Raw genomic sequence first — 25,182 nt, 5'->3', positions numbered from 1 at the left:
GAGCAGTAGCCTGAGGCTCATCTGAGAGAGAGAGAGTCACAGGATTCCACCCCAGGCCAGGTGAAGGCAAGAGGCCTAATAATGGAGGGGGCATGCACTCCAGAGATGCGTCAAAGCTGTAACCAGGACAATCAGCTGCACAAATCTATGTACAGCAAAGATAGTGACAATGCAACCAACATGCCTCCAGCCTGCACCCTAGTCTATAGGAAAAAGTTGTAGAGAGGAGTGAATGTGCTCTGTGCTCATTCAAGCAGATGCCTTTGACAAAAAATTTTCAACCAGTTCTGACTCCTATTTGGAAAACAGAACCATAGCGTAAGCTTTCTAAACAGAAACTCGTGCAGACAAGCACCTTAACTCTGCTTTGAGTCTTGTGCTCCAGGGGATGAATATATCTGTAGCCTAAGCATATCCTGTGTATAATTCTGAAAGAACTCTTCTATCCTTATTTACAGTGAAAAGGAATGTCCCTACCTCACATCAGCCATTTCATTTCACAGTTGATACTAATTTATTTTGCTTCTGCTAAAAGGATAAAAAAAATTTTAAAAAATTTTTTACACAAGCGGCGTAGCTGATGCGACAGGCAATTGTTCAGCATTGCTTACTTTGTATGTGTACAACCAATACATTTCACAAATGCAGCCCTGAGCATTGTTCTTATACAAATAATATTTAGAAAATCATCTGCTATTCTTTGGTTTGCTGAAAGCTCCTGGAGGGGTGGAAGGGGGGGAGTGAGCCCTGAAACACTTGTGACCTTGGATGCCTTTTGTTTCTTCTTCTCTCACCACAGGCTTGCTCCATAGTAGGTAAAGAGAGATCAGATAATGAAGAGGCTGGAGTGTTTTGTGCACAGATTTTTAATTTTTCCAGACTCCCTACCTTTTAAGGGGGGGGGGGGGAGAGTGTAATTGGGCAAACAAAAGGGTGCAAAAATATCAATTGAACATAGCTAGAGGATGCTATTTAATACTCAAATACAGGGACTAGCTGGAAATGATAACTGTGAGGACCACTGACTGGAAAAGTCAAGTATGCAGAGAAATGGTTTCCCTCTCCACCACCCCCATGCTGATTTGAAAACCAGGGCCTGTCTGTCTATTGTCAGAAAGAAAAACTAATTAATTGCTGAGGGAAAAATACATAAATGTCAACCACGAAAGTGCAGTTCGATAAATCTTGATATACACTAGCAGAAAGCGCATTATTTCGATGTTGTTTTTGAAGCATTCTATATGGTTATACTGGAAAAGTGGTGCTTTTTTAAAAAAAAGCAAACAAAACAGGACCGTATTTAAAGCTATGGGACTAAATTCAGACCTGGTGTATGGGGTGTTAATTCCATTAGTATGAATGGCATTGAATTACATTGTCTAGTTCTCAATTTGGATCATGGGCTACTAGTGAACATTAAGAACAAAAAATTTAATGATTTGCTAGCCTCTTGAGCTCCACTGCCGCAGAGCTTATTCTTGGAAGCAAAATCTCTGTTCCTCTGAGGGTCATTAATATCTTGCATTACTACTCCACCTTCCATCTCCACACACCTTAACTATAGAAAAGGTAGAATTTTACTCACCAGGGAAATGCAGCCACCTCTGAAGTTGAATGCAGCAGCTGGTAGCGTACAACAGTTTAAGACAGGAAGTGACTCAATCACAAGTTGAAATTACTAGAGAAATTTAGGTAGGCACTACAGCAGGATGAACATTTTCAAGATTTCAATTAAAGATTTGTAAAGTGTCCATACATTTTGCTGTTTTTCATTCAGTTCACAGACCGATCAAAACTTTCAGAAAATTTGAAATTTCAATGAAAATATTTCTGCATTTTTGACCAGCTCTTGCAAGTGCCAAATAATTATCCATGTTGGAATTGGGCCTGGCTGTCGGAGACAAAGTTTCTCTGAGCCATTGGCTCATGGGGCTGATTAGGCCAGGATGGGGGTGAGGTTAGCACACTTGTTTTGTAAAATGTTCTGTGGGATTTCTAATAACCACACTGGGTTGTAACCCTGATTTTACATCTCCTCCAATATACTATGTCCCTTTTCCAGAGAAGAGCCTATAACCACGTTGAGCTTGGTGGAGTTTAGTCAGAGAATGGCATTGGGCGAACTACAGAGAATGTATGCTTTGATAGTCACGTGTCTATTTCAGTAGGAGGCAACCATTTCACTACCTGACAGCACATCAGTCGGCAGGTTAAGAATGTTAAAGGACCATATTTAACCACCACTGCACAAAATGGCCACAATCTTCCCTAACACGTCTGTTCCTCATGCTAGCCAGGCAGAGCTAACATTTATTGGTTTGTGTTTTCCTGAGTTCTGAGAGACAGTGAAAGACTTTAAAAGATTCTCCACTGATAATCAGATATACAATCTGAATCCTTCCCGTGCTGTCAAACATTGTGCAAGACACGAACAAGGCACAAGGATGGTGCACATCCCTGTCTATCCTGGGCCGCTCTTAACCAAGGACATGCAGAGTCTCATAAGTTTCCCTCCTCTAAGTATGGTTTCCTGGAAGGATTATTTTGGTCGGCCCTTTTACATGTTCCTCCAGCTGCCAGTAGCAAGTAGGGTTATCACATAGCAACTGTGAAAAAAGGGGACAGGGAGTGGGAGGGTAATAGGCGCCTATACAGGAAAAAGTCCCAAAAACGGCACTGTCCCTTTAAAAAAAGGGACATCTGATCACCCTAGTGGCAAGCCTGCCATGGCAGACACTCTGGCTTCATTCCTAACATGTCCCAGATATTTCTGTCTTCTTTTCAGGATAAATCTGAAGATAAGCTGTTGAATGCTCTAGTGAATCTTGACATTTGTTATAAAATCATTCCATTTAATTCCTAGTATTTTCCTGAGGCATGTGCTTTTGAAGGCAGTTGGATGTCTTTTCATAGCTTTGGTGGATTTCCAGTTCTCATCCTTACATTTAAGGTGGAAATAACATTTGAATTGAAGAGCCATAGTTTGGTCTTTAAATTGTAGACTTTCAGTGAGCAAATCTCTTTTAATCTAGAAAATGTAGCTTCCGCTTCGCTGGTTCATGACGTTTTCTCCTGGATATCCCTATGGGCTGGCATATTACTGCCACAGTATGTGAATTGACTCACCTCTTCCGTTTCTTTGCCTTCTGATGGTGTCTGAGATGGGTTCTCATTAGCTCTGATTAATTTTTGACCCTGTCTTTTTTTGCAATACTGGAAGATTCTATTGTTGCTTGCATGTTAAGCTGTCACTTAGAGCTAAATTTTCTAGTGTACTTTTGTTAAACCATGTTTTGACAGTATTGTATCTATCTACACTTTTTCTCATAATGAAGTCAATGCAAAACAGGAGATGTGAGAGAAATCATCCTTGTTTGACACAAGTATCTGTTAAAACTCCTTTGTTTAAGACACTAAAAGACAAATTTCATACCACTGAATGAGCCAACAGTGAATAAGATAAATCCTTCCTGTGGAAGACTAGGATTTTCATTATGTGACTCTATGGTTATAAGAGACTTAACAAGACCTGTCAATACACTAATCTAGTGCTTCTTAAATCGTATTTAACACAGGATAACTAAGATGCATTTAAACACAAATATAGCAGTGTATAAAAAATACAGCATGCCACAATGGGTGCAATATTTTGTTACATATACCTTAATTATCCATGACCTGTTTTTGCTATGTGGAATAGCATATGAGCTAGTGTGCCATTAACATTGGCTACCTACAAAATGGCTCAGCTTAAATGTCTTGTAAGATCTCTGTAAGAGGGACCATTCTCCTTGACAATCGTACATCATCTGCCACGCTACCAAGAATGATAGCTCAGTTAAAAAAGTAGATGTGCACCATGACTATCACTTCACTCACATACATGATGTCAGTCCTACAGCTTGAGAGTAATGTGTGCACCAAGATTTTTATACACACACACGGCTAACGGCTATGTTCCTAAATCTATATTTAGGTGCCTAAATAAGTGGCCTGATTTTTCAAGAGTGCTGAGCACCCAGTTGTTTACTATCTCTCATTGAAGGCTAGGAAAATATCCTGCAGTTTTGAAAAATCAAGCTATTTATGTAGGTACCCTAAGCATAGATATAAAGAGCTTAAACTTTAGGGACCTATTTTTAATATTTTGGCTGTGACTTCTACCATACAATGTAAATTATCTGTAGGCGTATCTTCTCAGTTTGATAAACTAGGAGTCACGTGCATAATCATAATGCATCAAAATGAGACCATACTTATGTTAACTAAGGAGAGCCTTCTCTCAAAATATAGAATTCAAACATTGCTTTTAAAGTCTTTGGTTTTCCATGATTAAAATGAAATGCTGAACTTCAGCTTCCCTAGTCACAATATATGTAGGTAAGGTTAAGATTTTGTCTTGGTTATTTTTAGTAAAAAAGTCAGACAGACAGGTAGGTTGTGGGCGACAACAACAACAAAAATCACGGATGCTTGTAACCTCTCTGTGACTTTTACTAAAAGCAAGGGGAGGCGGCTGACTGGGGAGGCACTAACAGCTCTGGCCCCCACCATCCTCGGTGGCTCAGAACAGGGGTGTTCCTGCCACCCCAGGGCCTGGGCTGAACTTGAAGCAGAAAATGTCACTCTCTGAAAGACACGGAATCCATGACTTCCATGACCACTGTGACAAAAATCTTATCCTTATATATAGGTATCAGTTGAACACAATGATATATTTACAATTTTTAAGCAAGTCTGAAACCTACCCTCAACGTGCAATTTGTCCTTGCCAAACTCAGTGACATAGTCTTTAGGGGTGATTTTTAAAGTTTTCAGCATCTTTTCATAACTTTAATTACTCCCGTCTGGAGACTGAAGTGAAATTTGAGATGTGTTAAACCATTTGGTGAGGCCTCATCTGGAATACTGTGTCCAGTTTTGGGCCCCACACTACAAGAAGGATGTGGATAAATTGGAGAGAGTCCAGCGAAGGGCAACAAAAATGATTAGGGGTCTGGAACACATGACTTATGAGGAGAGGCTGAGGGAACTGGGATTGTTTAGTCTGCAGAAGAGAAGAATGAGGGAGGATTTGATAGCTGCTTTCAACTACCTGAGAGGTGGTTCCAAAGAGGATGGTTCTAGACTATTCTCAGTGGTAGAAGATGACAGGACAAGGAGTAATGGTCTCCAGTTGCAGTGGGGGAGGTTTAGGTTGGATATTAGGAAAAACTTTTTCACTAGGAAGGTGGTGAAACACTGGAATGCGTTACTTAGGGAGGTGGTAGAATCTCCTTCCTTAGAAGTTTTTAAGGTCAGGCTTGACAAAGCTCTGGCTAGGATGATTTAATTGGGGATTGGTCCTGCTTTGAGCAGGGGGTTGGACTAGATGACCTCCTGAGGTCCCTTCCAACCCTGATATTCTACGATTCTATTCTATGACTCTATGAATTCCCATACACTATTGAGTAACCTCTATATGCTGGAAGCAGTTTATTGGCGTATGTTTAGCTATGTAAATTTAAATTGCATTAAAAAATCAACCACAAGAGGGAGAGGTTGCGTGCATTGAATAAGTGTCACTGGTACTTTCAGTAAAATTTAGTAAATATATGTTTTAATTTTTTCACAAGATGTAAAAAACTAAAGAGTCTCTGTAAAAAAGCAAATTCTACATTTTTCTGTGGCAAACAGATTTCTAGGCTCCCTGCTGATCAGCCAATTTCTGTCCGATCACATACTGCATTAATGCTAACGCTCGCGACAGGAAGATGCTTAACTATGCTGTGTGGATAAGTGGTGGCACCTAGTGGTCAAACTAGAGAAAATCTGAAAGCATGTGTAACACTAGCTAAACCAGCAGCTCTCAACTTTTCCAGACTACTGTAACCCCTTTCAGGAGTCTGATTTGTCTTGTGTATCCCAAGTTTCATCTAACTTAAAAACTACTTGCTTACAAAATCAGACATAAAAAATACAGAAGTGTCACAGCACACCATTACTGAAAAATTGCTTTCTCATTTTTACCATAACTATAAAATAAATTGAAATATAAATATTATACTTACATTTCAGTGTATAGTACGTAGAGCAGTATAAACGAGTCATTGTATGAAATTTTAGTTTGTAGACTTCACCAGTTCTTTTTATGTAGCCTGTTGTAAAACTAGGCAACTATCTAGATAAGTTGATGTACCCCTTGGAAGACCTCTGCGTACCCTCAGGGAATACACGTACCCCTGGTTGAGAATCACTGAGTTAAATAACCAAACCCACAGTTTTGTTAGCTGACATTTTATCTTAGGCTCAGCAAAAATCATGCAGAGGTTTTATGTAGTAATTCTTTTGCTCTAGTCAGCACTGGTGAGCCTCAGTGGGATTATTGTATCCAGTTTGGGCAGCCCACTTTAAGAATGACTTGAACAAACTGGAGAGTCCAGAGCAAATGTGACCTATGAAGAAAGGCTGAAAATATTAGGTATATTTAGTCTGCTGCAGAGAATTCTGAGGGGTGGGGGGTTGGAACCTGATGACAGCTTTCAAATATATAAAAAGTTGATATAAAGAGGACTCCATGTTCTCCATGTCCACTGAGGGTACTAGAATCAATTGGCTTAATTTGCAGCAAAGGAGATTCAAGTTACATAAAAAATTAACTAGAAAGGTAATTAAGCTCTGAAACATCTTACCTAGGGAAGCTGTGGAATCCCCATCCTTGCAGGTTTTTAAGAACAGGTGATACAAACACCAGACAAGGAGGGTCTATGTATACTAATCAACATGAGGGAGCTGGACTAGATGACCCCTTGAGTTCCCTTCCAGCCCTATATTTCTAGGATTCTCGATCTCATGTGCCATTTTGAATACTTTAGAAATTATTTCTGTACTACGCTAATGCAGGAAGCAGCTATTGGAAGAGGTGTAGTCTTGTGGGCTGAGCAGAGGACTGGGAGTCAGGAACTTCTGAATTCTAATTCCAGCTGTGATACAACTCCCTCTGTAATCATGGGAAAGTTATAACTGCCCTGCTTCAGTTTCCCCATCCATAAACTGGGGATTAACATTACCTACAGCACAGGGGGACACAACAATTAGTTATTAATAGTTATACCATGTAATCCTTTATCTTAAAAGCTTTGAAAAAAAACTTACTAGCCACATCAGCATCTAGGATTTATGGCAGCAAAATTCAAGGTTAGCCTTGTGGGGAAAACAGTGCACTGAAACACAGGAAACGGGGGTTCAATACTATGCTCTGCTACAGACTTCCTGTAGTGGTCATAATTCTCTCCCCCCATGTTAGGAGAACACTGCTGTTATGCAAACTTTTTTTTGTCAATCACTTGAATGGGCACCTAAAAGATGTAGGGTGTGTGTGTAAGTAACAGGCCTGGACAAAAAACACTCTTAGGATCGCACTACAGGAAATAGCTCTGAACTGGCAGGATAGTGGCCTGGATGAATCAGAGATCAGATTCAGTATAAATAAATGGTGGATGGCAACATGTACTGCTTTAAAAGTGTTTAGCTTGTAGGCTACAGTATTCTGCAATTTACACCACACACACACACACACTTACAGAGAAATCAATCAACAAATAATGGCGCTGCTCTTGCAGGCCAATCCACGGTTGGAATACTATTTGAAAATGGTATCCTGTCCTCAGATTCCTGAACCTGTTCTGCACAATTTAGAAGTTATGCCACCACAGAACCACTGGGCTGGCCTTTAAAGCACAGTAAAATCAGAGAGTTCAATCTTACCTGCACAGATTGCTGAAACAGATATAAAAGAGTGGCAGCAGCCGAGTTAGGAGGACACTCGGCAGTGCAGATCCACTTTTAGAGACACATGATGAAGGCCCAGGATTAGGGTAAATTATTAGATTTGTATTAAAAAACAAAAAAAAACCCTCTAATTTGTGCATTAAGAACATCCACCTTCACTGGATATACTCCATTGTTGTGATAATCAAATTTGAAAGAGTACAGTATTTGCATGGAAACTTCATTCTTCATCTATATAGAACCCCATACATAATTTTATACTAAAAGGTTAAAGAAACCTGCCTATTTAACTGCCAGTTGACCAATTAATGTATATTCATGCATATTTTATCTATACATGAATAGATTACATGAGGCTTCTTATCTTTTATTTGTTTGGTGAAACTTGAGAAGTCCACATTGTCAAAGATTCTTTAAACATCTTCACACCCTACTACCCAAAGAAACTTTGCAATAAAAACCTTGGACAATTTACATGACAAGAAACAACTGCTCAGGGATTTTCCTCATCTAATTTGAAGTTCAATGGCTATACAAAATATCTCAACATTATTAATCTAACATACTTCCATGGCTGCCGTTACTGTGGTACCTAAGTGTCTCACAATCCTTAATGTATTTATCCTCACAACACACACTTATATAGGAAACTGTAGATGAGGAATGGAAGCACACAGAGGCTTAGTGACTTGCCCAAAGTCACAAGACGCCTGTGGCAGAGCAAGCATTTGAACCCAGGTCACCTAAAGTTCAGATCCTGCACCAACTTACACACATGCTTAACTTGATGCACTAGGAGCAGTCCCATCAACTTTAAGCATGTGCTTAAGTATTTTCTGAGTAAGAGCCTAAATCAGACACCCAAGTAGTCATAAGGCTTTTTAAAATTACCCCTAGAAGTACCTTCTCTGATAACCCTTGCTGCTGTAAACTTCCTATGTATGTTGTATACAAGATGCTCATGTTAAGACATTTTCAACAAAAATAAAATGATGAAGTATTTTGGCAGAAATGTGAACATTTTATTTAACAGCTACCAATTCCTTCTGCCCACTAGACAAAAAGAGATACCAGATTTCTTGTGTATACATAGTACTATTTTGTTTTTATAACTCCAAGTATTCAAAAATTTCATACATTAAGTCTGCTGCCTCTAATGTAGAGGAGAAAGGAAACAAATTTAGTACAATGACCTTCACCCTGCTTTAAATTACCCATCCATAATAAACATTTATTCAAACATGACTATATAGACCTTCACTAAGCAAGCAAATTAAACATGTGACTAATTTAAGTGAGGCACCATCTTAAGTACCTTCCTGAGTCATGGCCGTAAATGGTACAACTTCGCCAGTTTTACCACTATTGAGCCTACATGAGTTAAAAGGGACACTGTCAAAGGGACTGCTGCTTAGTCCAAAATATGTCCAGCTTTTCCTATACCTGTTGACAGAGTTCCTGTAACTCATCTTATGCAAAACTCTACGTTTTCCACAAAGAAATACTTCAATTATAATTTTGTAGTGATTATTGCAATAAGGAAACAATTCAAAAGGAACCCTACAACAAATAAATTGGAAAAAAAATAGTCAGTTTTAAGCATTATACCAGTTATAACAAAGTAAATAAAAAATAAAAGAGCAACAAAAATATTAGATATACCATATTAACTGAACAGTAAAAGGAGGTGATAGGCAATACATCCATACTGAATTTCCAAAACTGATACCGCTATAATTTAACATGTCGTTTGAAAGTTATCCGAACTGTAAATAATTATTATATGGCCTTCAGTTATATACATGCAGCTCCTATTAAAAATTAGTGGGATTTTTTTTTTTTTTTTTAGCATAACCTATGGTTGAATTTGACCCCCTGATAAATAGAAGATTAGAAACAGATTTGCATTTTTAAGCACTGTTCTTGAAGAACTCCTTATATTTACAAATCCATGGAGGTATGAATACATTACCAGGCATTTTTAAAGGGGGGGGAGGGGGTGAAGGAGACCAATTTATAAATCATCAATAAATTAACATGATATAAAAAAAGCCACGATTTATACCAAGAGATATAGATACAAACTATAGTTTTTCCAGCAATTACATTCATATACTGAAAATTTTAAGTGGTGACACATCTCCTTTCAGTGATCCCACACGAATATTCACAATGAGAAAGTGCAGCCTTTGGAGAAAAACAGTTTCCGCAACAGAACTGTCTCAAAAGTTCCAGTTACCAGCAAATTTAGCCTCCTGTTCAGAAAGCACTGGAAAACATGATTAATTTTAAGCATGTAAGTAGACCCAGTGACATCAGCTTTACAATATAAGGCACAATCCTGAAATCAATAGGACTACTCACATACTTAAAATTAAGCATGTACCTAAGCGCTTTGCTGGACTAAGGCCATAGTGCCAGATTTGCAAGAGGTGCAAAGCATCGATCCCCAATAACGTTCAATAGGAGTCAAGAGTGACCAATACCTTGCAGGAGGTGTACAATACCAAATTGGATTAGGCCCAAATACTGTAAAATGAGTAGACTCCACAGAAAGCATTATTTCATGGTCTGGTGGATTAGCAAAAAATAAATTTTGTGCTCACCCATCTGACATCATAAGCCATGCATGAGATTTTAGTGGATTCAGCCAAAAGTAACAAAAAGTCTGTATTAATCACGCAATATTTTTATACCATTACAATAAAAGCTTTAACTGGCATGGTAGGGAAATGGAGGGTGCTGGTAAATTAAAAATGCTAGTTAACTCAGAGGTAGGGGTTTGGAGTGCTGGGGGATGGCTGTGGGGCAGGGGCGTAAGAGGGGCTGCAGGGCACGGACTCAGAAGGGGAGTTTGGGTCCGGGGGGGAGGAGGGCTTAGGGCTGGGGCATGGGAGGGACTCGAGGTGCTGGACGCGGGGGCTCACCTCCCTGATGCTCCTGGTGGAGGTGCAGCCAGATGGCTCTGCAAGCAGGCACGCTGCCTCTGTCTGCAGGCGCTGCCCCCCCACCCCAGCCACAGCTCCCTCTGGCTGTGGTTCCCAGCCAATGGGCTGAGAGCTGCGGAGTCAATGGTCAGGGACAGGGACGGAGGTAGTGTGCCTGCAGAGCAGCCTGGCCACGCCTCCGCCAGCAACAGCAGAGATGGGGAGCTGCTTAGGGGGAGCTGCCAGAGGTGAGCATCCCCTCCCTCCATCCAGCACCATGAGCCCTTCCCGGACCCCAATCCCCCTCCCGGACCCAAACTCTCTCCCAGAGCATGCCCCGCAGCCCCTCCCACATCCCATCCCCCTGCCATCCCCACACCAACCACACTATCCACCAGACTTTCAGTGCAGATCAGAAATGCCGGTTTATAGAGCTTGCTGGTTGGTGGGGTGCTAGATAAAAAAGCTTTTATTGTATTAACTCATTTTACAGTATTTTAGGCACTACTTATAGTATGAGAAAGCAGCAGTTATGATTTTGTGAATCAGTTCTAATAAGCACAAGTTTGTGCATATGCTGGAAGAGATATGGTTGTAAGACAAAATAAGCTCACTCTAGTAGCAGGTTAAAAACAAAACAAACCCCACAGGACTGCTTTTCTATTGCCTTACACCTTGTGCAGTCACTAAAAGCTCACTCTAATGCTTAAACAACATTGGAACAGGCTCTTTCAGAATAGCAGCATTTTATACCCAGGTGGCAAAGTCATGAAGAAGAGATTTCCAACTCCAAATTTCCTTCTCTTTATGAACTAAAATTTTGTTAGTAAGAAAGAGGATCTAGAGTTAAAATTACATCTCTTTCACCATTTATGCCACTGATGTTTTGCACTTCACTCAGCATGGACAGTCAATATAGAATAACCGGTTTTACTTTGTGGTTCTCATGCCGTAACACAACGCTGCAATTTTGTTTCACAAACACACACAAAAACCTTTTCATTATGCTTATAAGTCTGAAAGCATTTATATTAATAATTATATTAAAATTAAACCAATATAGGGACCTGAACTTGTTGACAATACCCTTTTAACTCTGTGGAAACGTCAAACAAATGCAAGCCATTGTGCAAAGTAAAGGCAGACTTTATCCTGTGGGGGCAGGGGGTGGAATTGGGTTTTTCCTCATTAGTTCTTCAGATCATTTAGCTTTCTTTCCTGTGAATTCACTTTTTCCATTAGCAGGAATATGTGTTCTGCAAACTCCCGAATGGCACCACGGCCACCATTACTTTTACAAATATAGCCAGCAGCCTTCTGAGCAGTGGCACAAGCATCTGCAGGAACACCACTCATGCCAGCTTTCTTTAAGCAGTCCACATCGGATTCTTCGTTTCCTATCAAAGGGGGAATTTAGATATGTTGAAGTGAGATAACTAAGCATTTTCTCTTGAATGTGATGAATTGCAACTTGGTTAATAAATTTAAAAAATAATTTTTATTTTTACAGCATTTTTCACCCGAGGATATCAAAAGCACTTCACAAACTGGAATCAATCAACCCTTACAAAACCTAAATGAGAGATGTAAAATTTACAGGTAGTGGCTACAAGACGAGAAAAATATTAATGGCCAGATCTTGCAGATACTTAAGATCATGCATAACTTTATACACAAGAGTAGTGCCTTTAAAGTATATGGAACTATTCAAGCACTCGTTTAGCTTCACACAAGTGTTTGGAGGATTGGGCTCTTAACTGTTAATTGAAAAACCCTTTGCACAGTAGAATCAGAGCTTTCAGCAATTTGGTTATTAATCTTTCCTATTAAACTAAGGGCAAAGTGCTTTGAAGATAAGCCATACTATGTATTATTTAACTGGACCTGTGTATGTTGCATGAAGTTTCATTATAAAAAAAAGAAACTAACCTAAGTAAGCCACTTCTTTCCAGGATAAACTCATTTTATTAATCCAGTCTTCCACAACTCGTAGTTTGTGTGTCACACTCACTATCACCTCACAATCCAATTTCATAGCAGAAATAGTCTTGGAACATCTTTCAGAGATTAGCCATACCTATAAAATCAAGTCAAATTAGAATAAACTCCATATATAGACACAAAGTGACTTTTGAATGATCATACTGGAAATTGCTTTTAGAAAATCTCTGATAAAGGCACTAGCATTCCATAGCTGAAGTATCTCTTTTGGACTCAGAACAGAGCTGATTAGGATGCAAGAACACATTATTGACCTTGCATTTCTAGTCATTAAGGAAGAGTGATTTATCCATACATAGGTTTCCTTCTAATTCTCAAAACACAAATTCTCATTTCTCTCTTTAAACACAACACATGCCACCATTGTTAAATGAAATATTGGTTGTCACAATCGTGGTGTGCTGGCTATCAAATGCCCGAAGGTCTCAACAGCTAATCTAAACCACACAGGGCAATACAAATATCTTTCCACAATATTTGTACACATGTATTTGAAATATTTTCCATGATTTCTCCGTCTAGTAATATTCTTGTGATTTGCACTCAGGGCTCTGGAGTTTCAGCAAAATTCTAAAAGAAAGAGCTACATAAACACTGAAAGTAAATGTTGGAAGTACACTTTGTATTTGAAAGCTAGGAACAAAGCATTTTGTAGGGTAAAACAAAAGTTAAAACTACTTACGTGTGTTTTTGTTTAAAAAAAAAATGTATAGGCAAAATTCTCCTCTCCAGTCTGTGCTGCAAGTGATCAGTGAATACTCTGCACTCATCATTTTAAATTTAGAATCAATGGGAGTTGTGCGCAGAGCAAGATACCATATGTCCGTGGTATACACTGAGGTGCAGAACAAAACTCACAGACCCAGGGGTTTTGTGACATCTTTGGACCCCCTCACAATTCCCAATACTAGGGTACAGAAATGGACTCAAACATACTTTGGCAGCCCAAGACAAGCAGTCTATAGGCAACAGTGATTCACAGAATCACCATAGCAGCAACTACTAGGTCTCTGCCCCGCCCCATCCCACCCCACCCCTACCTTTGTTGTGTCCCCCAAGAGCTGCAACAGGGGCCTCATAAAACAGCATGCAGATATCTTACTTAGTTCCTGCACTGGGAAGTTCTCCCTGGCTGAATCAATCAGGCAGTACAGTAAATGTAAGTTTGACTTATAGGACTGATCCTGCACCAACTAAAGATCTTACACACGTGTAAGATCTTCACTAAGGCAGAATTTAATGATTAAGGAAAGCAACTTAAAACAATGTGGTTTTAGTTTTTTCGCTTGTCTTGAACTCTTAGGACTTCTGAGATGAAGGATGGATGATCTTGTGGTTAAAAGCACTAGACCAGAACTCCAATGATCTGTGCTTAATTTCCTCTCTCTATACACTTCTTGTGTAACCTTGGGCAAGTCAGTTAATCTTGTGTCTCAACTCCCCATCTATCACAAGGGGATAATAGTGCTTCTGTAGCTCAGAGGGCTTTTGTGATGACAAATTCATTAAGGTTCATGAGGAACTTCGATACTATGGTGAGTAGGAGCCACACAACTACTGAGATAAAGGACTACTGCTCAGCATGCGCTCCAGATCAGCAGCGCATGCAACATGAGTGGTGCCAACACAATATTATACAAATTCCTTCCCCGCGTCTTGGGAAAACTAGCGCAAATGCCAACACAAGTATGAGTGAGATCTAGAAACTTGTCATAACCACACAAGAACTAGAGATCCTATGGTTACCACCATCCGAGTATATTGTGGTGCTCAGATGGCTTAATCAAAATTGTTCTCAGAAGTGCCCTGCCCCACCTCCATTTTAATTTTTAAAAGTTCACGGTGTGGAAGTTAAACAAGGAACAAAAAGGATGCTTACCTGAACTCCTCTTTTCTTTAATAAGGAAATCCCAACAGCATCTCTAACATCATAAGAGATGATTTCTTTTTGATCTTCTGACAAATAAATGTGACCATTGGTGAGACACCCATCAATGTTGCAAACCAGTAGCTTCACTTCCTTTAGCGGCTCTTTACCAAAATATCCATATCTAGACAAAGAAGCTATCATTTCAGGATGGAACTCTTTGGAATTACATTTAAAATAATTAAAATAAAAAGTAACCCATTAATGCAAAGCAAAGGATCTTAGTTTGTGATTCTTGGTTATTTTCACAAGAAGAAAGACTCCCTGACGTCTTAGTTTTCACAATATACCCCCAAAGATAAATGCAGAATAAATGAATCTGTATTTCTCAATACCTGAAAAAACAAAAACTTACTAACAAACAAAGCTCTGTGGCGAAAGACAAGTTGCCCATGTTGTCCATTTTAATTTTTTTTTTTAAATAGCAACCGTTTTATTTTCTTTAGAACAGCGAGTTATGTTCTATAGCACTTATTTTAAGAAAAAAAAATGTCGAAAAAGGGGTCACAGATACAATGACCAAAGTATTACTTAACCTTTACATTACAGTAGTGTCTGCGGTGCCTAATCCTAATGTAGGCCCTGTTTTAGAAACACAGAAGTAGGCATGGTGTCTGCATGCAGATCTTACACAAAGCCCTGGACAGAGTCTGAGTGGGACATACTAAAGAAGTGCTATGTTAAGATGGGGTTTTTGAATCACCTACCCCCAGGCTGAAAGCGCAGAACCGAGAACAAGGCCAATTCAGCTGATCTCAACAGCCTTAGAAGGTGGTGCAGGGATAGGGAGAAAAATAGTTACTCAAATGTCTTTGACCTAAGCTGTTTCTTTAAATAAACATCAACACTGAAAAAAAACAGATCGATCAAATTTTGGTCATACTAACCCTTAAAGGCTGATATTCAAGATCAACGGACAAAATGCATCACAATTATAATAAATAACAGTGAACTTTCAAAACCTTCCTTTTTACCTCAGCACTCTTTGCTCTGCAATAGGCCAATCGATGTCTATGTCTATATCCACGCTGCGTTCAGCACGCATTTCATAGTAGATCACTTTTCCACCCTAAACAAATTTGATTTCAGTTGTATTATTCCCCATACTTCATATCAGTAGCTAACACAAGAGCAACTTAAAGACAGAAGTGTGTACCCTTCAGGACTAAATGAAGAGGACTAAATATTTGTAACTCCGTATACAGTAGCGATCAACTTACTTAGCTGGAAAAAACAAACATTTGTTAATACTACTTTCCACTTGCACAGTGCTTTTCATCCTAGACTTTTACAAACTCATTTTTGTAAAGCATTTTATCACTCTTATTTTACAGCCAAGGAAACAGACACAAAGACTTTCATCACTAAACCATACTGACTTCACTACGTCATATAGTGGGAAAAGAGACCGCGGCACAGTTAGCTCTGACTCAGTACAACTATTTACTGGCAAGACAGGCTCTCTTATCTCAGGATTTCTGGATCTCTTACAACATGGTGGGCAAGTCACTTAGTCTTTTGTGCCTCAGTTTCCCCATCTGTAAAATGGAGTTCAGACTACTGACCTCTCAGAGAGTTGTTATGAGAAATACTTAATGTTTGTAAATCATTTTGACTTCCTCTGATGGAAGGCACCCTCTAGAAGTAGCAAGTTATTAATATTAAGTGAAAAAAAGTCACTGATTTTTCTGTTGCACTATTCAGCACAAGGCTCTAAAAGGCTTTTCACTTTACTGCAGAGTACATTTCCAGTTTAGTACATAGGAACCATGTCCTGAATAATAGTTGCTGTGTACAACTCTGATGGGCAGACTGGACACTGCACCTTAGCATCGAAGAATCAAGATAAAAAAAAAAGGATTTCATTTTCAGCTTCAGAAAGACCAGCTCTTAGTGGAAAATCTCAGATAATGCCAAAATATTATTGTAGAAAGTGGATGCTGACAATAAGTAGGCTCAACTATCTCTTTAGTAAGAAGCCAAAGAGCTATTATGTTTAATTGCTTCCTCTGCAGCTAACATGATAATAGTGCAACACTGAATGAAGTTGGCTGCAAGACAAAACTTACACAGCATGGCTAACAGTCTCAGCTGGGACAACCTTCTGTGCAAGGGGAGCCAATTACAGCTACTTCATCCAAGAGCCAGGTCTACACTAGCCTTGGAGCTTTTACTAATGTGTGTTAGTTGGCTGTGAGCTCCAGGAGCGTGGGACTACAGCACACCCCTTCCCAGATACATCCCTTATGTTGCAGGCTACAGAAGAGTGGTGTGTAGGAGTCAGATACACCAGTTCTGCACCATCTGGTAACTAACCCACTTCAAAGGATCCCCCCAGCACGGGAGACTCATCTGCTTTCCGTTCCAAATGAAGTGGAACACAACTCAGGACTGAGTCCTGTAAGTTTTTGGAAATATTTTGCATTTCTAAAACTAAAGGATTCAAAGCACTCTGCAAAGTTAGTCAATTAAGCCTTGTGAGATAAGCATTATCTTCATTTTACCAATGGGGAAACTGAGGTAGAGAGATTAAGTACTTGCTAAAAGTCACAAGGAAGTTGGTAATATAGCCACAGCCCTCTTTATCTACATGCCACATTGGGGGCTTGAGCCTAAAATTCTTACGTAAGTAAGCAATTCCACTGAAGTCAATGCATAAGGAATACTCAGTTGAATTAAGAGTCATAGAACCGAATCCTGGAGTTCCAATAGGAATTCTAATACTGCACTTTTATAGGCCTAAGGATACACATTCTTCTTGTGCAAATTCTTTAAGAAGGCTATATCATAAGAACTGTACCTACTAGTGCCAGAGGGTTAAACAGTAGTTAAGGGTTACATATAATAAGTTACAACACACCTGGTTTCAACCCTTTCTGCCTGGCATCTGCTTCTTCCCCCCCTTAACTTACTATAGCCAATTACATGCCTCACAACTGCCAGCGTCAAAGGGCTTTGAGTTCCATAATGAAAGAGTAAAAGAAGTATTACTCTAAAAAGCCCTGCAAAATAGAAGCACTAACTTGTAAGCAGCCTCCTTCAATCAAGTGCTTTTTAGCAAAGTAAAATGACCCATTTTCACACAGTTCTCCATCCCAATCCTGACGCCGGGGCCGCTTTGCTGGATTCAGGTTTTGGGGCGTTGTCACTTTGTTAACTGTAAACAAAATCACGACAAAATGAAAAAATAAAAGCTTATGTTTAGAGTCACTTTCTTGTTTAAATAACTTGCTGCTGGGAAATTAAGGGTACAAAATAGTCACTAGCTACTTAGTGATCCCTGTTTCAGTAAGGGTAGGTATGTAAGAATCATTGAACTGTTGTCCCTCTCGGTAACTTTGGATCCCAAGGTGTAGGAATGCCCTATATTTCTTGTACAGAAAACTGAAAGATCCCCATTCAAATTTGCAGAGAATACATCTATCTTAGAAGTCTTCAGACCTGCCCCATGGCCCTTCCCCTTCCCTCACCTCACCCTGTTAGAGTGTCCCTGCCTCTGTGAAAGAAAAATTGCTCTTCTCCTATTACCATTTCTAGTACCTTGTATGGAAAAATCCGAGTATTTTTTGCCTTTTTAGGGAAATTAGAAAAAAGTCATTCATCTATGTATCTTAAAACAGTATTTTTTTCTTATATGTCTTCCACACATCCTCACGCCATGTTATTCCTTCTGTAATAATTCCTTGCACCACGTGGGGGGAGGAGGGGGGGACAGATAGTTTTAGGAGCACTCAGGACACTATCTTGGAGGGATGTTAAGTAATCTTGTCCCTCACTGAAGGCAATGAGAGTTGAGAATGCTCAACATAGTATAGGACTGGCATCTCGAAACAGAGATGACACCTTAGATCTGAAAGCCTGAGAACATGTATTAAGCACACAAAGCTGACTGTATGATGATACTTGTACACTAAATGATAGTATTATGGCTCTTGAAAATTTAGCTGTAGCTTTTATTGTACATTTTAAAAGCAATTTGCAAAATGTTACTCAAGAGTTCCTGTTCTGATAAATACTTTTCACTAATCATTTGTTTTATTCTAAGTAGGGCTGTCAATTAATCGCAGTTAACTCATGCGATTAACTCAAAAAAATGAATCGCGATTAAAAAAAATTAATTGTGATTAATCATGCTGTTAATAGAATACCAATTGAAATGTATTAAATCTTTTTGGATGTTTTTCTACATTTTCAAATATACCTATTTCAATTACAACATATAATACAAACTGTACAGTGCTCATTTTATATTATTTTCGATTATCATTCTTACAGTGAAAAGATTTGTAAACAAAAGAAATAGTATTTTTCAATTCACCTCATACAAGTACTGTAGTGCAATCTCTAACATGAAAGTGCAACTTACAAATGTAGTTTTTTTTGGTTATATACTGCACTCAAGAACAAAACAATGTAAAACTTTACAGTCTACAAGTCCACTCAATCCTACTTCTTGTTCAGCCAATCGCCAGGAGAAACAAGTGTGTTTACATTTATGGGAGATAATGCTGCTCGCTTCTTAATTACAATGCACCTGAAAGTGAGAACAGGCGTTCGCATGGCACTGTTGTAGCTGGCGTCACAAGATATTTACGTGCGAGATGTGCTAAAGATTTATATGCCTCTTCATGCTTTGGCCATCGTTCCAGAGGACATGCTTCCATGCTGATGATGCTCGTTAAAAAATAATGCGTTAATTAAATTTGTGACTGAACTCCTTGTGGGAGAAGAGTATGTCTCCTGCTCTGTTTTACTCACATTCTGCCATATATTTCATGGTACAGCAGACTCGGATGATGACCCAGCACGTTGTTCGTTTTAAGAACACTTCACTGCAAATTTGACAAAATGCAAAAAAATACCAATGTGAAATTTCTAAAGATAGCTACAGCACTTGGCCCAAGATTTAAGAATCTGAAGTGCCTCCCAAAATCTGAGAGGGACGGGGTGTGGAGCATGCTTTCAGAACTCTTAAAAGAGCAACACACTGATGCGGCAACTACAGAACCCAAACCACCAAAAAAGAAAATCAACTTATTGCTGGTGGCATCTGACTAAGATGATGAAAATGAATATATGTCAGTACGCACTGCTTTTGATCATTTTCAAGCAGAACCCATCATCACCATGAACATGTCCTCTGGAATAGTGGTTAAAGTATCAAGGGACATATAAATCTTTAGCACATCTGGCACGTAAATATCTTGCCAGCTACAACAGTGCCATGCAAACACCTGTTCTCACTTTGAGGTGACACTGTAAACAAGCAGGCAGCATTATCTTCTGCAACTGTAAACAAACTTGTTTGTCTGAGCAATTGGCTGACCAAGAAGTAGGACTGATTGGACTTGTAGGCTTTAAAGTTTTACATTGTTTTATTTTTGAATGCAGGTTTCTTTTGTACATAATTCTACATTTGTAAGTTCAAGTTTCATGATAAAGAGATTACACTGCAGTACTTGGATTAGGTGAATTAAAAAATACTCTTGTTTTTTACAGTGCAAATATTTGTAATAAAAAATATAAAGTGAGCACTGTTCACTTTGTATTCTGTGTTGTACTTGAAATCAATCTATTTGAAAATGTAGAAAACTGAAAAATATTTAAATAAATAACACAAGTTAGCAGGTTAAGATAAAGACTATGGGGTAGCCTAGGGTTCCCTTGTTTTATCAACTAAAACTACCACTACTTTGTCTTCACTACGATTTTACCTCATGTTAATTATCATGCGTTAGCAAACATGAGATAAGAACCTACTTTTTCTCCTAGTGAAGATGTAAGCCTTTGCTGTCTGATAGACATATAACATAACATATTATCTGTGGGGGGACATAAACCAAGGGAGTTTTGACAGAGTAATTTTATGTTTAAATATGTTAGTGACACTTGTACTTTGAGCTTCAGGTCATCTCTAACAAACGAGTGAACATTAACAAAATATAAATGTGACTAACAGCTACATTAAAACATCACTATTTAAAAAAAGACAAAGCTATTTGTGTTCCTCTGATTATGAAATGTATGCTTTTGATGTCACTTCCAAGTATAATGAACATAAAGCTTGCTAGACTGTAAGCTTTATGAACCATGGTAATAATCAGGAACTTCAGGATATTACCTCCTTTTATCTCACTCCATCTAAACAGATGCCGTCTTACAACAGAGAATACACACTCAAAGCCGTCCTCTCGGATCATTTTTGCCACTTTAATAAGATCATCAGGATGTAAACAGGGAGATGTTGCCTGAATATTTCCTATAATATCAACCTCTAAAGAATGAAAAATAAAATACATAATGAGAAACTTTGTATGAAATATTCAATACGTATAAATAATAAAATATTTCCACTTGACTATTAACATTATTTACATACGCATACAATTCCAAAGAAATCCATGAGAGATACATAAGTTATATGGTTAAGTGATTCACTTTAGCCATTAAAAAAATTGTTGCTATAGCATTACTAATTAATATTTTTTTCTTAAAGACCCCTTTCCTCACTGATTTCAGTGGGAGTTAAGGGCATTCAGCACCCTGACACATTGGGACCTAAATCAATAGCAACAAATATACCCTTATGATGAAGAAGAAACTCTTTGATGGCATCCAAAGAAGTAGAAGAGTCTTGAGATACTTCAGAGCTTCTGCGATGGACTTGCGCACCAAACTGCTTTGCCACTTTCTCAATTTCATCGTGATCTGTGGAAACCCACACACTGTTGGCAGACAAAGACACACAGAGTGAATGATTAGAGAGAGAACACAAGAGAAGAATTAACACTAATCTCTAAATGCACTGTATAACATTAATGGGCTGATTACTAGTCTTACTCATGACAGTAGAAATCTGATCACCAAATGAGACAAATGTTTAAATTGGATGTCTGCATCCCATTTCTAAATTGTCAGTGGAGCAACTACAATCATGGGAGTTAAAGTCAATGCTGCTTTTTAGTAGATGCCTCATAAGAAAGCACTTAGCAAGATAAAACTCTTTTCTAGTTAAGCACTGATTGAATTAGACAGCCAAACTAATTACAAGCCTAGCCACTCTCACTGGTTCACATACAGTTACAGAAGTATTAGGCTTGGTTTTGAAGCACAAGGACATCAAAGTGAAGCCATCAAACTGTGACCACCTGTCACAGAATACCAAGAAATAGTTTGCCTCCAATTCTTTGGAGATGAAAAGTGATGGCCAATTTTTATTCTTGCTGTGAAGGCTAGTAACTGGTGTCCAAATGCTCACTAACCTATAAGAATCATCACATCTTAATAGTGCCTGCATCTGGAAAAAAAACTAGTTTAGGTATTTTGTGTTAGTAAAACTACAGCAGTCACCAGCAGGATAAGAAACTAGAAACCAACCAACCAAGTTAGATTAGATTAAAATCCATTTTCCACAAAAGCTGAGTGGTATCGTAATCTAACACTTTATGATGTCTGCGCTTCCATACCTGTAGGAAATGCATTATTTCAGAGTGTTCTAATTTGTTTGGCACATTGTAACAGTCTATTCAGATGAATCAATGTTGAATTTGAAATAGTTGCATAGTTCAGAAGCTATGATGATGTTAATGCAATGATCATTCATATCTGTTTACATGGATTCAGTTATAAATTAGCTTATTCTGGAACTACAGTAAAACAAATGCAATAGGTTCAATCCAACCCGAGTGACTGCTAATCAAATGACAGCCACAGAGATTCTGGCACAATAAGCCCCAATATAGCAAGATTATCAGGAATGATAAATATTTGCAAAAGGAGGGTTGGGTTAATTGTGTACTGTTGCAAAATGCAGGCATACGGAGTGTGAAACCACTGCCATCAGAATTAAAATTTAAAGAACCCCAAAATGTAACAAATCCAATAAAACTTGAGAGAAAAAAAAAATAACCTTGTTTTGTCTTAGGGATACTAATATCTTTCTCACTGTACTACACACAATAAATGGTGCTCATCTTTTATAAAAGTTTTTCCATTCAATCATCAGTGTGTATATATATACATAAAATAATGATGACAGCAGCTCCAGGTCACAAATTACAACACTCGTGTGAGCCACTACACAGCAGTGAATATTAGTTTCCAGGTATCTCCACATGTTCTGGAATAAAATTATCTCAAACTAAACAGTTTAAAAAAACCCACAGCCCTTTACATTAAGCAAAGAGCTATTCCTCCTGTACATATTTACATTTCCCCTTCAAGTTATTTAAAGGGACCTGGAAAACGTATTCCATTTCTGTCTAACAGTTCTGTACCTCCTGTAGTTAAAAGATTAAATGGGTGTGTCTGTCCTGTTCATGAATGCAGCCAGCAAGAAAAAAATTAGCAGGCCACTATAATCATGGCGTATCTATAATCTCCACATTAGGCAGCATAAAATGCAGGATAAGAGCCAAGGCTCAGGGTACTTCCTGGTCATGGGAGCTAACTCAGCTCCCCGGCACTCAGATGCTGCAGAAGGGACAGGAGGCGGTGGCTTAATTTAAATTTGAAAATCGAAGTCTATTAATTAATGTAGAGTAATTGTAACCGTTAACATTAATATATTAATAACATTCAAAGTATATGAATATACAGTAAATTTAACAAGTAATATTACTATGTGAATCACAACACTCAAGAAAAAAGAAATGGAGTACTTGTGGCACCTTAGAGACTAACCAATTTATTTGAGCATGAGCTTTCGTGAGCTACAGCTCTCTTCATCAGATGCATACCGTGGAAACACTCAAGAAGTATATGATTTAGTTAACCTAAAACCAAGACACGTCGCTAATTAAAACCCCCCTGAGGGGATGGGGCTGCAAAGGGGGGGGGAGGGAGGCGGGGCTCCCCGCGCATGCGCACCTCTGGAAGACCCCGGCGTCGATAGCCGCCCGCAGCACCCAGCCGATGAGCGGGACCCCGGCCAGGGGCTTGATGTTCTTCAGCGGGATCCCCTTGCTGCCGCCGCGCGCCAGCACCAATGCAGCCATGTGCGGGGGGCGCTGCGCGGCCTGGGCCGCCGGTCCGGGGCTGGCTGAAGCAGCGGCCGAATCCATCTTCCTCTGGGGAGCCTCGGCCCCGCCTCCCCCCCCGGCTGCCACGCGTCAGCCCCCGCCCCCCGGGGCGGCCCCCACAGCCAGGAGCATGCCGGGAAATGTAGTTCTGGCGCTGTAGCCTTCTGGGGGGGGGCAATTAAGCCTTGCAGAGGATGAGGGGGCGGGGTTGGTGCTCAGCACAGGGTAGGGTTGGAGGGCAAGGGGTGCCCTGTCCAGTACAGGGTGGAGGAAGGGAATACATCTCAGAAGAGTTCAAGGAAGAACAAACCCACAGGTTGACCAGATGTCCCGATTTTACAGGGACAGTCCCGATTTTTGGGTCTCTTTCTCACATAGGCACCTATTACCCCCCCACACACACCTCCTGTCCTGATTTTTGACACTTGCTGTCTGGTCAGCCTACCATTAGTGATGGCTTTTTGGACTGAGTTTCAGAGCCAGCCTGGCTTAGTGTTAATCCTACTATGGATCCTGGGAAATGTGAAGCTGGGCCTGCTCAAAACCAGAGTCCCCCCTCTGCAATTGTGTGGGAGGAAGCATTGAGCCCTGCTGGGAAATGATTACAGGGGACAACAAGTGAGAAAAAGGGGCTGTGTGTGAAGGTCATAGGGCCGCTCCTCAAAGGAGTCAGTGGATGATGCCCATAGGCACTTTGCCCAGAGATGTCATACAATAAGGGAGCAGAAATAAGCCCCACAGACGGAGGGAGGGATAGCTCAGTGGTTTGAGCAGTGGCCTGCTAAACCCAGGATTGTGAGTTCAATCCTTGAAGGGGCCATCTGCAGATCTGGGGCAAAAATTGGGGATCGGTCCTGCTTTGAGCAGGGGGTTGGACTAGATGATCTCCTGAGGTCCCTTTCAACCCTGATGCTCTATGAGGCAGAGTTTTCCCATCCCCATCAAGCTTCTTGGTCAGGTGGATGGCCTTCTTGGCCAGCGCCAGGAGGAGGCTGACAAGGAGGTCTTGTGAGTTGATGGGGACACTGATGAGGTGTGGGGAAAAATGCAGCCAGAATGTAAGTAGGAGGTTTTAGAACTGGAAAGAGGCAGGCAGGCGGGTGGGGGGGCAGCCTGACTTGTTGTACATTGATCCGCAGCAAGTTGTCACTCTTGTTGTAGAAGAACATTGTTGGGGGAACATTAAACTGCAGCAATCAAATGCCTGTTGGCTTAGTATTAGGCGGGGAGCACCACAGAATGGGTATAAGTAAATCCTTTGTCTCTCTCGCATGCCATGACAACTTTTCCTGAATTTTAAGGGATAACATCCTACAAACCTGCATCCAAGAAAGAACCGCTTAAAAGCATATATTTTAAAGTTATATTCATGTAATGCATGATACAGTGTGATACAAATATATGATTGCATATCTTGGATAAAAGCACTTTGTATCCCTTAGAAACACTGTTCTGTATTTTTCTTGCAGTTGCCTTTTGTATTTGTTAGTGCATGTTCATTATTTCCTGCATTTGTTATGAATTCCAGTAGAGTGCA

General features: G+C 39.6%; 1 protein-coding gene across 1 annotated transcript; it reads right to left on the bottom strand.

Annotated features, from left to right (window-relative positions):
* Window positions 1–8,770: 8,770 nt before the first annotated feature.
* On the bottom strand, window positions 8,771–23,697 carry CMAS (cytidine monophosphate N-acetylneuraminic acid synthetase). The gene is made up of 8 exons (XM_077826380.1): window positions 23,494–23,697; window positions 21,208–21,350; window positions 20,747–20,899; window positions 17,649–17,782; window positions 15,600–15,694; window positions 14,578–14,749; window positions 12,627–12,774; window positions 8,771–12,094 (listed from the first exon to the last, which is right to left on the bottom strand). The coding sequence occupies exons 1-8, from the start codon at window positions 23,685–23,687 to the stop codon at window positions 11,886–11,888; spliced, it is 1,248 nt and encodes a 415-aa protein (XP_077682506.1). The 5' UTR covers window positions 23,688–23,697; the 3' UTR covers window positions 8,771–11,885.
* Window positions 23,698–25,182: the final 1,485 nt, after the last annotated feature.

The sequence above is a fragment of the Eretmochelys imbricata genome, chromosome 1 (assembly GCF_965152235.1).
Source record: "Eretmochelys imbricata isolate rEreImb1 chromosome 1, rEreImb1.hap1, whole genome shotgun sequence".
NCBI classification, from domain to species: Eukaryota; Metazoa; Chordata; order Testudines; family Cheloniidae; genus Eretmochelys; species Eretmochelys imbricata.
The sequence above is the reverse complement of the archived record's forward strand: the minus strand, read 5'-3'. Positions and strand labels throughout refer to the sequence as shown.

Coding starts and splice junctions, on each gene's coding strand:
- CMAS (XM_077826380.1), bottom strand. CDS start 23,687: ATGGATTCGGCCGCTGCTTCAGCCAGCCCCGGACCGGCGGCCCAGGCC. Junction 21,351..23,493: donor GACGCCGGGGTCTTCCAGAG/GTGCGCATGCGC, acceptor GTCTGCCAACAG/TGTGTGGGTTTCCACAGATC. Junction 17,783..20,746: donor ATGGAGTGAGATAAAAGGAG/GTAATATCCTGA, acceptor TTTTGTTTACAG/TTAACAAAGTGACAACGCCC.